We start from the raw sequence: 17,056 nt of genomic DNA, 5'->3' as shown, positions 1-17,056 counted from the left end.
CACTTTCGGTCTCAATCTAATTCTTTAATAATGCACAATATTTTATTCGGTGAAAAAGTATAGAAGAAGCCTTAGACACACTTATTAAATAAATGCTAACCTTATTTTGGAGCATAGGAAACAGTTTTTTCTTATTTTAGATAATTTACTATTACAAGAAAGACGTTTTCTGCATGACAAATGCTCTGTTGGAGGGACTGCTCTGAGAGCCAAAATTTATCAGCCTATCTGAAGAACCATGGGATCTTTTTATGAAACACAATGATAATGCATCATTCCTTCATTTCAGGAGACACAGGGCCCTGTTAGCTAGGTAATTTATATAATCAGTGGAAGAAAATACATATGATGTTAAAGAATAATTTAATCCAGAAGAGACCTTGTATACACAAGAAAATAACATCCTTTAAAAAAAAGTCCAAAGATTATTCTAGCCTCAAAAGAGACACAAAATTCCTTGAGACTCATTAGAGCAGCTCTGGAGGCAGATGGTTTCATTCACTTTGTCCTTAGCCAACTTGAGAATGAACGCATGTGACACACAGCAGAGTATGCCTGTGGAGGTACTATAAGATCATACAGACTTTAAAAATTGTAACTCCAGAACTGGTTTACAACAGTCTTTTTCTACATTCAGGGTCAGGATTGTAGCTGATGAGTAGGGCGCACAATAATCTGCACCCAGTCCTCCATACTCTGCAAATACATGATACAGGTTGGGGAAGCCATGCAGAGCTAAGGTTCATCATTCTGATGCCAAGCACCAGGTTTATATGCAGAGGCCCTGATTCAGGAACACTCTTAAGCGTTAAGAGCTGTCCAAAATGTTGATGTTTTTCTGGATCAGGGCCAAAGACATAGTGGCGAACACATAAAGGCTTCTTTATCTCTTCTGTTAAAGTTGTAGGGGGCAGGTACCTAAAGAAGGGAGCCAAAGATAGGTAGTCAAGAGGGAGAATGAGGAGACTGGAGAAAAAGGGCAGGGAAATGACTGAGGAGCAAAAGAAAAGAGAGGGGGAGGTCTCAGGTAATGCCAAGGCAGAAGGACATTGTACATGAGCTCTGTCTCCTGTTTTGTTTTGCTTGGCAAAATTAAGTTGTTGGAAGAATGTGGTGAGACTTCTCCCCCTCTGAAATGCCTGAGAATGAGCCTGAAAAATTTCTTTCCTCAAAGTCTCATGATCCAAGGATGCATCCATCCTTTGAGTAATACACTCCCCATCTCTCTGGATGACAAATCGCTGCACAGCAAATACTTGAAATAATTAAATGAGAAATGGGCCACCAGGGAGAGGATGTCAGAGTCAAACTCCCAGGCCAGAAGGGAGGGACCATTGTGACCACCTAGTCTGACCTGCTGTATAATACAGGCCATGGAACTTCTCCAAAACAATTCCTAGAACAGATCTTTTTGGAAAAAAAAATCCAATCTAGATTTAATAATTGCTAGTGATGGAGAATCCACCACAACCCTTGGTAAATTGTTCCAATGGTTAAATTACCCTCACTGTTAGAAATGTACACCTTATTTCCAGTTTGAATTTGTCTAGCTTCAAATGCTCGCCTTTGGATTGTGTTATACCTCTCATAGTGACAGGTTTCAGAGTAACAGCCGTGTTAGTCTATATTCGCAAAAAGAAAAGGAGTACTTGTGGCACCTTAGAGACTAACCAATTTATTTGAGCATGAGCCTCACGAAAGCTCATGCTCAAATAAATTGGTTAGTCTCTAAGGTGCCACAAGTACTCCTTTTCTTTTTGTGTTATACCTCTATCTGCTAGATTGAAGAGCCCATTATCAAGTATTTGTTTCCCATGTAGGTACTTATAACTGTGATCAAGTCACCCCTTAACCTTCTCTTTCTTAAGCTAAATAGATTGATTTCTTTCAGCCTGTCATTATAAAACATGTTTACTAATCCTTTAATCATTCTCATGGCCCTTCTCTGAACCCTCTCCCATTTATCAACTTCTTGTTAAGTCTTCTTGACTTGTGGGCACCAGAACTGGACACAGTGGTTCAGCCCAGTGCCAAATACAGAGGTAAAATAACCTCTCTGCTCCTATTTGATATCCCCCTGTTTATGCAACCGAGGGCTGATTAGCCCTTTTCACTACAGAATCGCAATGGGAACTCATGTTCAGCTGATTATCCACCATGGCCCCAAATCTTTTTCATTGTCTTCCAGGATAGAGTTCTCCATCTTATAAGTATGGCCCTACACTCTTTTTTCCCAGATGTATACATTTAGCCAATATTAAAACTCATATTGTTTGCTTGCACCCAGTTTAAGAGCAATCCAGATTGTTTTGTATCAGTAACCGGTCCTCTTCATTATTTGCCACTCCCCCAATCTTTGTGGCATCTGCGAACTTTGTCAGTGGTGATTTTATGGTCTCTGACAAGTCATTGATAAAAATATAAAATAGGGTAGGGTCAAGAACCAATCCCAGTGGAACCCCACTAGATATACTCCCACTCTGTGATGATTCCCCATTTACAATTATATTTTGAGACCTGTCATCTAGCCAGTTTTTAATCAATTTAATGTGTGCCACATAAATTTTGTTTTTTAATCAAAATGGTGTGAGGTACAAGCTCTACAGATGTCTAAGTCTATTACATCAACACTAGTACCGTTCCCAATAAAATTTGTAATCTCATTAAAAAAAATAACGCAATGACAGTTTGACAGGATCTATTTTCCATTAACCCACATGTACGAGTTTGGGGCCCGTCTTATAGTTCCCTCTTCCGGCTGGACCCCAGCTTGCTCTTACCGAGCCAGCACCCTCCCCAGGGGAATTCTGCCTGGAACATTCTCACTGAGTCCAGGGAAGGCAGTTTCCAGTAGGGTCAGTCGTGTTTCCTTTTTATTTTATTTCAAGTCTCAACAAAACAAGATCAAAACTTCCCTAAGTCTGTCCTTCACCCCCTGTAAGTTCATCAACCGATAAGTTCATGGCTCTTACCTCAGAGCCTTTTTGATAATAGGACTTTGCCCAGTCTGCTTTCTGTCTGTTTTGTTTCTGGGGGCAGTAGCTCCAGCCTCTGGCAGGTATTGCAGGTCTCCCTCTCAATTTCCTGCTCTTCGTTTTATGAGGATCAGCCAAGTAAACTGCAGGTCTTTTTCCCAGGTGCATTGAGTGAGGCTAATCAGCCAGCCAGCCAGTCAGCTGCTGGCCTCTGACCTCAGTTCAGTGGTATCCCTTATACCTTCACACCATGTTGACTGACATTAATTATATTACCCTCCTTTAATTCATTATTAATGGGGTCCCAAATCAGTGGCTTAATTATCTTGCCTCTATACACCAAAACTATAAGTAGTTTTCAACAAAATTATCTCAAGACAGTAGAGCACATCACCTTCCTGTTGTCTGCAGTGCATCACAAGTTATCCTTACTGATGAAAATAAAATCATGACATACAAATTGGGGTCTGCTGGAAACAAGCTGCATGTGTAAAATCTCTGCCCACATGACGTTTCTGAAAGGTATTATTTTTGCCATAATACTCTTATTTGTTGCTCGCCAAGACACTTGCCATTCTAAAAAAAAGACACGCAAGTACTTGTCTTCCCTTCCCTAACAGTTTGAAACTATTTTTAAATGTTCTGTTTTCTACACTTCAGGAGCTTTTGCCCCTTATATAACTGGCTCTGTAGATATATGCAGACATGATCGCAGCAAATGAGGTTATTCTCTCTCCTAGTGCACCTGAACAGAACATTTATATAAAACAACACTTTATAACCCAAGTCACTTATAGGTCCTTAGTAAGAATGAGATTCAGGTTATGAGACCTTTCCGCATTTTATATCAAATAGAAACCAAACAGATTCAAAATATTTACAGCACTGTTTCAAAAGCAAATAGAGGAAATAATTTAACCATGGCAAAAGACTGGCTTGGAAAGTAAGTGGACCTGAGATGGAGCGCTCAGCCATTTGCTTGCCAAATCAGTCCATAATCCTTAGCAACCCATCATTTAGCTAGAGGAATTAATTACTTCAATATTGTCCGTTTGACAGGAATATTTCTGTCCTAGCTTTCTGTCAGGTAAGATGAAAACTGGGTTGGAATAGATCCTGCTAATATTTTGCATCCTTGCTCTCACATGGGAATTCTCACTGATGTGCAACACGATTAGGATTTTAACAATCCTGTATTTAAATGCAGCTTTTCCATATTTGGGAGAGGTTACAAAATCAACATTGGAAGCCACTTTCTCAAGCTGCCGCTGAAGCAAAGTCGATTTTGGCTTATAAACCTACTCGGGTTAGGAATAAATCAAGCATTTCTACTCAGGGTAGGAATAAATGGTCAGTTTTCAGAATGGAGAGAGGTAAATAGCAGGGTCCTCAAGGAATCTGTACTGGGAGCAGTGCTGTTCAATATATTTATAAATGATCTGGAAATAGGGGTAAACAGTGACCTGGTAACATTTGCAAACAATACAAAATTGTTCAAAATAGTTAAGTCCAAAGCACACTGCGAAGAGTTACAAAACTATCTCACAAAACTGGGTGACTGGGCAACAGAATGGCAGATGAAATTCAGTGTTGATAAATGCAAAGTAATGTACACTGGAAAACAATGCCAAGTATTCCTAATAGGAAAAGGTACAAATAAGGGCAACAAAAATGATCAGGGGTATGGAACAGCTTCCATATGAGAAGAGATAAAAAAGATTGAGACAGCTGAGCTTGGAAAAGAGACAGCTAAGGAGGGATATGACAGAGGTGTATTAAATCATGACTGGTGTGGAGAAAGTGAATAAGGAAGTGTTATTTACCTCATCACATAACACAAGAACCAGGGGTCACCCAATGAAATTAACAGGCAGCAGGTTTCAAACTAACAAAAGGACGTACTTCTTCACACAATGCACAGTCAACCTGTGGAACTCGTTACCATGGGTTGTTGTGAAGGCCAAAAGCATAACTGGGTTAAAAAAAGAATAAGGTAAGTTCACGGAGCATAAGTCTATCAGTGGCCATTAGCCAAGATGGTCAGGGACTCAACCCCATGCTCTGGGTGTTCCTAAGCCTCTGAATGCCAGATGCTGGGACTGGAGGACAGGGGAAGGATCACTCAATATTGCCCTATTCTGTTCATTCCCTCTGAAGAATCTGGCATTGGCCACTGTTGGGGGGGAGGGATAGCTCAGTTGTTTGAGCATTGGCCTGCTAAACCCAAGGTTGTGAGTTCAATCCTTGAGGGGGCCATTTAGGGATCTGGGGTAAAAACTGGGGATTGGTCTTGCTTTGAGCAGGGGGTTGGACTAGACCTCCTGAGGTCCCTTCCAACCCTGATGTTCTGTGAGAGGATACTGGGCTAGATGGACCACTGATCTGACCCAGTATGGCCATTCTTAAATATGATATACACAAAAGAAAAGCATTGTCCTTACATTAACTCCAAAGTAACTTGTATTCAGGAAGGCAACAATTTTCTGCAGACAAGGCATTTAATATTTAATCTGTTATATCCACTAGCAAAATTAACTCTGATTTTATGAGGGTCTCACAGGACATACAAACCTTCATAATTTATGTTTTGTAAAATTTAAGTTCACTTTGGAAATAAATTTCAGAAATGGGATGAGAAGAATAAAGATTCCAATAAAGATTAAGAGATTGGAAAGTTAGGGTTTAAATTTATATTTTAATTACATAACACCCTAGAACTATGAGTTATATTTCTGTTGAGCTAAGAAAATCAACCCTCTTCTACAAAATCTTCATTTTCTATTAACTTTTAATGTCAGGTTTTTGTAATAGGATTATGTATTCAAATAGACAGCTTCTGTAAAAAGAGCTCTGTAACACATGATTTACAAGATTCATAGATATTAAGGTCAGAAGGGACCATTCTGATCATCTAGTCCAACCTCCTGCACAACGCAGGCCACAGAATCTCACTCACCCACTCCTGCGAAAAACCTCTCACTTATGTCTGAGCTACTGAAGACCTCAAACCGTGATTTAAAGACTTCAAGGAACAGAGAATCCTCCAGCAAGTGACCCATGACCCATGCTACAGAGGAAGGCGAAAAACCTCCAGGGCCTCTTCCAATCTGCCCTGGAGGAAAATTCTTTCCCGACCCCAAATATGGCGATCAGCTAAACCCTGAGCATGTGGGCAAGATTCACCAGCCCGATACCCAGGAAAGAATTTTCTGTAGTAACTCAGATCCCACCCCATCTCACATCCCATCACAGGCCATTGGGCCTATTTACCATGAATATTTAAAGATCAATTAATTGCCAAAATCATGTTATCCCATCATACCATGTCCTCCATAAACTTATCGAGTCTAATCTTAAAGCTAGATAGGTCTTTTGCCCCCACTGCTTCCCTTGGAAGGCTATTCCAGAACTTCACTCCTCTGATGGTTAGAAACCTTCGTCTAATTTCAAGTCTAAACTTCCCGATGGCCAACTTATATCCATTTGTTCTTGTGTCCACACTGGTACTGAGTTTAAAGAATTCCTCTCTCTCCCTGGTATTTATCCCTCTGATATATTTATAGAGAGCAATCATATCTCCCCTCAACCTTTTTTTAGTTAGGCTAAACAAGCCAAGCTCCTTGAGTCTCCTTTCGTAAGACAGGTTTTCCATTTCTTGGATCATCCTAGTAGCCCTTCTCTGTACCTGTTCCAGTTTGAATTCATCCTTCTTAAACATGGGAGACCAGAACTGCACACAGTATTCCAGGTGAGGTCTCACCAGTGCCTTGTATAACAAATAAAGCCTCCTTATCTCTACTGGAAATACCTCGCCTGATACATCCCAAGACCACATTAGCTTTTTTCACAGCCATATCACATTGGCAGCTCATAGTGATCCTATGATCAACCAATACTCCAAGGTCCTTCTCCTCCTCTGTTACTTCTAATTGATGCGTCCCCAGCTTATAACTAAAATGCTTGTTATTAATCCCTAAATGCATAACCTTACACTTCTCACTATTAAATTTCATCCTATTACTATTACTCCAGTTTACAAGGTCATCCAAATCTTCCTGTAAGATATCCTGGTCTCTCTCTAAATTGGCAATACCTCCCAGCTTTGTATCATCCGCAAACTTTATCAGCACACTCCCACTTTTTGTGCCGAGGTCAGTAATAAAAAGATTAAATAAGATTGGCCCCAAAACTGATCTCTGAGGAACACCACTGGTAACCTCCCTCCAGCCTGACAGTTCACCTTTCAGTAGGACCCGCTGTAGTCTCCCCGTTAACCAATTCCTTATCCACCTTTCAATTTTCACATTGATCCCCATCTCTTCCAATTTAACTAATAATTTTCCATGTGGCATGGTATCGAATGCCTTACTGAAATCTAGGTAAATTAGATCCACTGCGTTTCCTTTGTCTAAAAAATCTGTTATGTTCTCAAAGAAGGAGATCAGGTTAGTTTGGTACGTTCTACCTTTTGTAAAACCATGTTGTATTTTGTCCCATTTACATTGAGATCAATGTCCTTAACTACTTTCTCCTTCAAAATTTTTTCCAAGACCTTGCATACTACAGATGTCAAACTAACAGGCCTGTAGTTCCCCGGATCACATTTTTTCCCTTTCTTAAAAATAGGAACTATGTTAGCAATTCTCCGATCATACGGTACAACCCCTGAGTTTACAGATTCATTAAAAATTCTTGCTAATGGGCTTGCAATTTCATGTGCCAATTCCTTTAATATTCTTGGATGAAGATTATCTGGGCCCCCCGATTTAGTCCCATTAAACAGTTCGAGTTTCGCTTCTATCTCAGATATGGTAATATCTACCTCCATATCCTCATTCCCATTTGTCATGCTACCATTATCCCTAAGATCCTCTTTATCCTTATTAAGACTAAGACAAAGTATTTGTTTAGATATTGGGCCATGCCTAGATTATCCTTGACCTCCACTCCATCCTCAGTGTTTAGTGGTCCCACTTCTTCTTTCTTTGTTTTCTTCTTATTTATATGGCTATAGAACCTTTTACTATTGGCTTTAATTCCCTTTGCAAGGTCCAACTCTACTTGACTTTTAGCCTGTCTCACTTTATCCCTACATGTTCTGACCTCAATAAGGTTGCTTTCCTTGCTGATCCCTCCCATCTTCCACTCCCTGCATGCTTTCTGCTTTTTCTTAATCACCTCTCTGAGATGCTTACTCATCCAGCTTCGTCTACAACTCCTGCCTATGAATTTTTTCCCCTTTCTTGGGATGCAGGCTTCCAATTGCTTCTGCAGCTTTGATTTAAAGTAATCCCAGGCCTCCTCTGCCTTTAGATCCATAAATTATTCAGTCCAATCCACTTCCCTAACTAATTTCCTTAATTTTTGAAAGTCAGCCCTTTTGAAATCAAAAACCCTAGTTGCAGATTTATTTTTGTTAATCCTTCCATTCAGTTTGAATTGAATAAGCGCATGATCACTTGAACCAACATTGTCCCCTACAGTCATTTCTTCTATGAGGTCCTCACTACTCACCAAAAGCAAATCTAAAAAGGCAACCCCTCTAGTCGGTTCAGCAACTACTTGATGAAGGAATCCATCAGCTATCACATCTAGGAAAATCTGAGCCCTATTATTATTACTAGCACTCATCCTCCAGTCTATATCTGGGAAGTTAAAGTCTCCCATGATCACGCAGTTTCCATTAAAAACATTAAAGAGGGCTCTATCCATATCCATATTAGATCCCGGCGGTCTATAGCACACCACAAGCATTATCCCAGGGGAGGCTCTTATAGTTTTCTTCCCCAATGTAATTTTTGCCCAGATGGACTCTGTCTTATCCATTCCATCGCTTCTTATTTCTTTACTTTCTACCTCATCATTGATATACAATGCTACTCTACCACCTTTACCTTTATTTCTGTCTTTCCTAAACATCACATACCCTTCAATACCTGTAGTCCAGTCATGACTACTATTCCACCATGTTTCTGTTATCCCTTGAATATCTGGTTTCACTTCCTGCACCAGTAGCTCTAGTTCCTCCATTTTGTTACCTAGGCTCCTCGCATTGGTGTACAAACATCTTAATTTTTGCTGTTTGGCCTCGCTCACATTCTGTACCCTATTAGGCACGGTCATTCTACAGCCAGTATTACCTATTAGACTGGTATCCACACTGCCCTTCCTCCTTATATCCATTCTCCTACCCACGGCTGTACCCTTTCTTACTTCGTTTTCTTCCCTCTCAATGCTAAAATCTGGCGTGGAGATTACCTGGACATCTCCCAACCATCTCCCCCAAATTCCTAGTTTAAAGCTCTCTTAATCGGTTGTGCCAGCCTCCATCCTAGAAGTCTATTTCCTTCCCTACTCAGATGAAGTCCATCCAGAGAGAACTGTCCTCTGTCCTTGAATGCCTCCCAGTGGCCATATATCGCAAAGCCCTCCTTATAGCACCACTGCCTAAGCCATCTGTTGATAGTCACAATCTTGTCACACCTTTGTTGCCCTTCTCTAGGAACAGGCAGAATCCCACTAAGAAACACCTGAGCCTCAATTTCCTTAAGCATCTTCCCCAGCCTAGCATAGTTTCCTTTCATACTTTCCAGTGAGAATCTATCCGTATCATTTGTTCCCACATGAAGGATAATTAGGGGATTCTTTCCCGCTCCCTTTAGGATCCTTTTCAACCTCAGATCTACATCCCGTATCTTAGCACCTGGAAGGCAGCACACGCTTCTATTCTCTGGATCAGCTCTGGTTACAGGCCTATCTATTCTTCTCAGTAAAGAGTCCCCGATCACATAGACCTGCCTTTTCCTGGTGACGGCGCTATTCTCCAGTCTATCCCCTGTTCTCTCCGGCTGCAAGTTCTTTCCATTCCTGTTCTCCCTTGTAATCCTCTTCAACCCATCCTGTATCCTCCTGGGGCTCATTAACTCTTCCCCTTTTAACTCTTCCCCTTTTCCTATAGGACTAGCTGCTCTTCTCTTCTTCCTTGCCCTTCCACCTTCAGTGACTACCTGCTGAGCCCCTTCTTCATTTTCCAACTCTGCAAACCTGTTCTTGAGCTCTATTTCTCCCTCACTAGCCCATCTTTTCCTCTGCCTGGTTCGTTCAGTCACATGCTTCCACTGACCACTTTCCTCACCCAGTCTCCCCTCAGAATTCCTCAGTCATGCTTCCATCTGCAAGTCTGAGCTTTTCCCTTCAGACACCTCATGTCTTTGCTCCATAATCTGCTCAAACCCCTTCCTAAACTCAACCAGACTTTCCACCTGCATCTCCAAACCTCGGATCTTTTCCTCCATCAGCTCTGTCAGACGGCACTTCATACAGACAAAACTCTTACCAGGTGCCCCCTCCAGGATCACGTACATACCGCAGCTTCCACATCCAGTCATCTTCACTGTGTCTTCCACGACATGAGTCACTCCCACTGCTGCCTCTGTATCTGTCATAGCCTTCCCACCTAAATCCTGTTCATCTGGGAAACACAAACCACACCCAAAACACCACCACCCACAGCAAAAACAAACCCCAAACAAGCACCACAAGACAAAATAACTCCCCCTGAAACTCCCCTATTTACAGCTCTGTTTGCTGGCTCCTGTGCCGCTACAGCTGTCTGTGCCGCTGCCTGACTGGCTGGCTGCCTTTATAGGACCCCTAGTCAGAGAAGCCCCGCCCCCTAATCAGGGGTCAGCTTCTCTCCCAGCACAAAGCCCCTACAAGCCTCTACACATACAAATACAAAACCAAATATAAATACCTTCTCCTCCAACAATTAAGATAATAGATGGTCTTTTATTGGGCATGGTTGTAATGCATGTGATCAGCCAGGAACATTCTCTCCTGTGTTATAAATGTACACACTTCATCAAGGTTTATGATTCTGGACAAGACGTTGTCATTGGCAAGAAAACAAACAAACCCCAAAGCTGCCAGTGCGAATTTGGGCTGCAAATCACTTGCAGTGCAGGGAGGAAATACTTCCCATTCTCTAAGGCTCCGCTGCCATCCACTTGGAAATGAATGCATACAGATTTGGGTCACCTCATTACCAGAAATATTTTGACAAACTAGAGGGAGTTCATATATAACACACACAAAAAAGCAAACAATAAAAAACAAACAAACAAAACCCCCTCCAAACAAAATCAAAGAACAGTGGTCTGGAAGGACTGACGTTTGAGGAAATTAAAAAAAAAAAAGAATTTAAATATATTTGTTAGTCACCTTTTCTGAGCCAAAAAGCAGCCAGTAAACACTTTGGGCATGAAGAAGCTAGTGACAGAGGGGCCCTCCTTAATTTGGTGAGAGCTAGAAGTGGAAAGAAGAATCTCTGCCTATTAAAAAAAGTCCGTTTCTACGCATCTTCCTGGTCAAGAAAACTTTGTAGCCAGCAGCTAGTAGCCAACCTCCACTTCTGCAACAGGAAGCTGGTGGAGGGAATGTAAAAGACATTACTCTGTTTATTTGAGCATAAGCTTTCGTGAGCTAAGAGACTTTGTTAGTCTCTAAGGTGCCAGAAGTATTCCTTTTCTTTTTGCGAATACAGACTAACATGGCTGCTACTCTGAAACCTGTCATTACTCTGTTCGTAGGTTATATCCCTTTCTCCTACCCTTTCTCTGTCAGGTATATCTAGACTGTAAGCTCTTCCAGGCAGTCAGTGTACTTCTCTATGTAAAATGCCTAGCACAACATGGCCCTGGTTTTGGCTGGTTCCTAGGCAGTTCAGTAATACAGGTAATCAAACATTTATATGAAATGCATCAGTTAAGTTGGGAACGCGTTCCAAAGAATTCTCTCGCTCAGTTTTTCCAAAATCCTTAGTGTTGAATTGGCTGTAGTGCTGTGATCATGGACTAGAATTAGGTAAAGTGCTTTGCAGACTCATCCAAAATTACAAAGCCTGACTGAATGTGAGGCAACAAAAATCCACAACTATTTGACTGGTGTAAACAATTATGATGAAGATTTTTTTAGGTTGCTGCGTAAGAGTATAACTAGGTGGGTAACAGGAGGAAATTAAGAAACAGAAGATTTAGGCTGGGTATCTCGAAAAGCTTCCCGGAACTAAAATCAATTAAGTTGTGAAAGAATCTCTCAAGAGAAGTGGTAAAAGCCTCAACATTTGGCACAGTTAAAATTAGACTGCAAAACATACTAGAAGATACGCTGTAAGGAACAATCCTGCATTGGCAGATAGACTGTCTGGATGATTTAACCTAAGGTTAAAGGTCCCACTTCTACCTCCTATGAATGCATACAATAGGAAAAAGGATAGATTCTCGGCCAGAAGAGCACTGGATAGATTGATTTGACTGTTACCTTCAATCTGACTGTGGCCTACTAATATCCTGTACCTTGGCAAGAAAAATCTGTTTGAATTTAATCACTGAAAGACAAAGCCTCTCTATTCAGTGTCAAGTTGTGGATATATAAAATATGGTGAGATATTTTACTCCAGAAAGTCTATCAAGTATTAATGATTCAGACAAGTTTTTAACCTCATGGATCTTCTCAAAGACAGATGCTGATGGATCCTGTCCAGCCTTTGCATTTGATGAAGGATTTCACTTTACAAATTCCTTTTTCTGTTTTGTTTTGTTTTCATGTCAGGCGCATGAAGTATTTGAAAGGAGAGCATAGGTTTTGCCCTGCCAGATCTGATATTCTTGCTTCACAAACACACACTAGACACTATTGTAGTATAAAGGAGTACTTGTGGCACCTAACAAATTTAGTAGAGTATAAGTTACTCTGGTACTGCCTACCTTTGCATTGTATTGTAGTGATTGATATTGGCAATACCACTTTTCTTTAAAAGATTGAGAAAAACTAAATTTGTCACTAAGGAAGAAGTTGCTTTATTTAAATCTTAGAATTGAATGAGTATGTTTCTATTTTCATGGTCAATCATTCTATCAGGGGGGTACACGTTAACTATTAACTTGCTGTCTATAATCACAGACTTTATTCCTTCTCTCAAAACATATTAGGCAAGCTCCTCAGCTGCTGTGGCTCCACTGATTTCAGGTTACCCAACCTGCAGATCAGCTCACTGATTTAACACAATGCTCAGAATCTTGGCCATGGCTGAGAAGCAAACACCACATTTAGGTCAGTGGTGCAACAATGACTTTAAGACACCTTTACTGATTCTTGGCTGGCTATATGTTGGGCTCGTCCCTGTGAATAAGTTAGAGCAGAATAAAGGCTGATATAAATTACATTGTTTACCAATGTCTCTAAGGGTCCATTATGGCAGCCAGGGACTGTCAAACAGCAGGGAAGCCTCAGTCACGTCCCCCTTTTCCCAGTCACAGGATGTGCGCATAGTCCAAGAGCCATTACACCAGGTCTACATCACTGTGGGGTCCCCCTCCTCTGGGTTGTTCTTCTTATGACCAGCTATACTGCCTTAGAGCTGCTTTGCACCTGCACTACAAATCAGCCCAAATACATGTATTATTAAGATTGCTATCTTTTTGATCTTATTCTATTTATCTTTTAAATATTTATTTTCCTCAATAGATACAAATTAATTCTTGATCTGCTTTTAGATAAAGAGGGAATAAAAGATCATCCATAAATGCTAAGAGACTGTATGAGCTGCCTCTGTTATGCAGATGTATTTATAGTGCTTCAACTCCCTCTCTTTTATAGAGTTTATTAAGTATTTTCTTTTCTGGAGTCTGAGAGAACAGTCACAAGCTTATAGTCAAAATTAAAAAGGCTTTATCCAGACGTTTTACCTTGTGTGTGATACAGACATGGGCAACCTGTTCCACTAAATTCTCACCTACATTTTTCTATGCAAAACTAATTTACATTAGTTCAATACATTATAGAGCTCATTATCAGAAACAGATACCTAAACATTTAACAAAGCTATCTTTTTACACATACGATTAGTATCTTGACAGTATTTTCATACTTTTGAATCACTAGCATAAATAACTTTGTACACATTAGTGTGGCCTGTTATCTAGGGAACAGTTATATTGTCAGCTCAAGCTTGTTCGAACATTTTGACAAATTTTTCAGTGGAAATGGAAATGAAATTTTGCTAAAATATTCATGAATTCTCTCCCCACCAATTTTCAACCACTCCAATTCCCAGTCCATCTATTAATTTCTTGTGTGTCACAGATAAATCAATTAACCTTTTGTGGCTCAGTTTTCCCTTCTGAAAATAGGGACAGTAATGCCTGAATATTTCTCAGGAGCATGGAGAGTCTGAATGCAAGGAAAGCTTTGAGATCCTCAGATAAAGAGCTTCCGGTGCAAAGCAGTAGTATTCTTAAGGGGAAGGGAAATTAAGACTAGTCATCAATCAATGGCAGATTTCAAATTAGCAGTAACATGTGTACATTTTCATGTAATGATGTTAATGACATTTTAAAACCTTAAAATCAAAGGGTCAAGAGATACTCCTGCAAAATACTCAGCTGGTCTGATGTCCCTAAACACCATGCACATCAATGAGAATTTAGGATGCGCCACACTTCACAGGATCAGGCCCCATGACACATTCAAGTATTCTTATAAATCAGGTCCTGTAAGAACATATCGTGAGGTCTGACAGTTTAATAGCAAAATGAGCTTGATTCTCCTCTCGCACTAATGAGATTAAGGAGCAACCCAACTGAAATCAATGGAGTAACACTGGTGTAAGAGTAAGGAGAATGAGGCAGATGTACATGGAATGGGAATTTCCGTAAGTACTTGTCAGTATCCAGATCATTACAAATATGTAGAATGAAACAGGTCTTATGCAACCAAAAGAATCAGTAAAAACTGGCTGTCTAACAGCTGATCTTTGACCAAAGGTCAATGTAAAATACACTGTAAAACTTGAAGGTACTTTCTGATGGTCAGTTAACATAACCACTAACATTTCACTGCACTGAAACCAGTCTACAAGAGTTGAAAAAACATTACAAAACAAGCCAAGAGGAAGCACATTCAGCCCAAAAACCTGTCCACTGAGCCACAAAAAACGAGAGCACTTGCAGAACAGCTAAGGGCAATAATACAACTTTGGGTTCATGAGATTCTGATTTTTCACCAGTGATAGTTTGAACAAAAAACACTCCTAGATGTCTCATCAGCTCTCAGCTCTGCAATAACATGAAGGGAAACCATCTTACCTCAAGTTTATATGCCCTTTCCCTGCTGAGGGGCTCCAAAGGAAAGCTCAGGTTATTTGCTTCTGCCAGGGAACGCAAATCAAAATAATACTTGGCATAAACACTGGAGGGAACATTAATGTTGAACTGCAACAACTCAAGAAACTGGCGCTCCAGCTCATTCCTGTTAACGAGAAAATAAAAGTGAAAATATATTTTAGACTGTGTGTATAACCTCCTGCCACCATCTGAATATACTTTACATCAAACTACCACAGATTGACCCAAGTATACTTCTTACTCCCAAGAGAGAATAAAACTAGTTTCAGTTTGTCACAGATGTCCCAAGTGCTGGAACATCCTCTAAACCACAGTTTTTCTGAAAAAGTATTTACTCGTTTCAGCTTCCACTGTCATTTTTAAATTAATCAGGAAAAAATCAGTTCCCCATAATTCCCCGTCTTTTTTATGTATGCTTCCAATCAGACTAAATGAGGTTACTTTCCCCCATACATGTAAGCACAATTCATACTGGGCAACAATAAAACAAGACAGCTTTGTTTACCAACATAACTGTTAGTAATAGAGACTATTATTGATATTCCCACACAAAATACTTTGTAAAGTCTGAGTTAAGGTTGTTTGACTGCCTATCACACACCAAAAACGAATGGAAATAAGCCAGTAAATCAGTGGTTTTCAACCTGTGGTCTGCGGACCATGTCTTAGGGGTCCATGTAAGATTCTTGTTACCATAGAGCAGTGGTGTACAACATGGGGTCTGTGGACCCCTGGGGGTTTGCAGATTTCGCCTAAGATTTCCAAAGGGGTCCGCACCTTCATTCAAAAATGTTTAGGGTTCCACAAATGAAAAAAAAAAAAGTTGAAAACCACTGCAGTAAACCACTGACGTTAAAGGATTGATGATTTTCATAAATGATATTGCACAGTTCTCCATATTGTTTGAGATGCAGGCATGCAAAGTAAACAAGGTAGGTTGTCATATTGAAAACGGCCACTACAAAATACGTTTTGGAATGTTTAAGAAAAATGAATGAGGGATCAATGTTGTACATGATTACTCTAAAGCAAGTATTATATTTTATATGGAAACTGCAGAATTAAAATCTGCACGTGTGTGTTTACTGCTGTGATACATTTAGGCTACATGTTGATTGCACAGGATCAGCGTGATATAAAGTGGGCAGCAGCTGATGAAGGGAAATAGTTGAGGCCGAGAGAGGAAAATGTCACGTACAGCAGCACTGAATGACAACTAACTATTTCTCTCCTCTCACTTAATACAGAGGCTGTCACCTTGCTTCCACAATATAACCCCACTTTCTATTAAATTCCCACATTCAGCTTTTAAACATTGATACATATCAATATTCACATTTAAAAACTTAATGGGGGCCTAACTTTCTGACAGTGCTCTAATAGCTCTCTAGTAGCATCAAAGTAGTACAAGTTTTACAGAAAATCCACACTGGCATAAAATTTAACATTTGAAGAGTTTACCAGCAAAATACAAGATTTGACTTTCTCCAAACTAAGCCTGGAGGAATAATATAGAAAATGAAGCTTGTTGAGGGAGAGAGAGAGAGAGTTTGTCCATCTACTGAGGAATATACTCAACTTTTACGAAACAGCACACAGCCTCAGACTTCTTTTGACTACATCTTGGCTCCCAGATTTCCAGGTAACATCAGTAGATCATTGACAACTGACTAGCAAAACTACAGACACCTATCAAAACATACACACATTCCTCATTTGAGCTAATGTAATTTAATTTACAGTAATCTATTGTGGAGAGTTGGTAGTGCTGTACTTATGGCTACCCATCAAGTTCACCCGGAAGCTCAGACTAGCACAGAACACAGCTATATTTCTGAGTGGTGTGAGCCAGTGCATTTATATACCTACAATTCAATTCTCTACATCAGCTCCCTG

At 40.2% G+C, this 17,056-nt stretch overlaps 1 protein-coding gene across 9 annotated transcripts in view; it reads right to left on the bottom strand.

Annotated features, from left to right (window-relative positions):
- CCNY (cyclin Y) overlaps positions 1-17,056 on the bottom strand; it is a 217,104-nt gene that overhangs the window by 5,738 nt on the left and 194,310 nt on the right. For 4 of the 9 annotated variants that reach the window (XM_037890995.2, XM_037890998.2, XM_043541488.1 and 1 more), the window contains one exon: positions 15,122-15,284. In XM_037890995.2, the coding sequence (XP_037746923.1) occupies positions 15,122-15,284 (163 nt within the window). The other 5 variants (XM_043541486.1, XR_005224087.2, XR_005224088.2 and 2 more) reach the window with 5 other exon arrangements.

The sequence above is a fragment of the Chelonia mydas genome, chromosome 2 (assembly GCF_015237465.2).
Source record: "Chelonia mydas isolate rCheMyd1 chromosome 2, rCheMyd1.pri.v2, whole genome shotgun sequence".
Lineage (NCBI taxonomy): Eukaryota > Metazoa > Chordata > Testudines > Cheloniidae > Chelonia > Chelonia mydas.
Note: the sequence above shows the minus strand (reverse complement) of the source record. Positions and strands in the feature narration are given on the sequence as shown.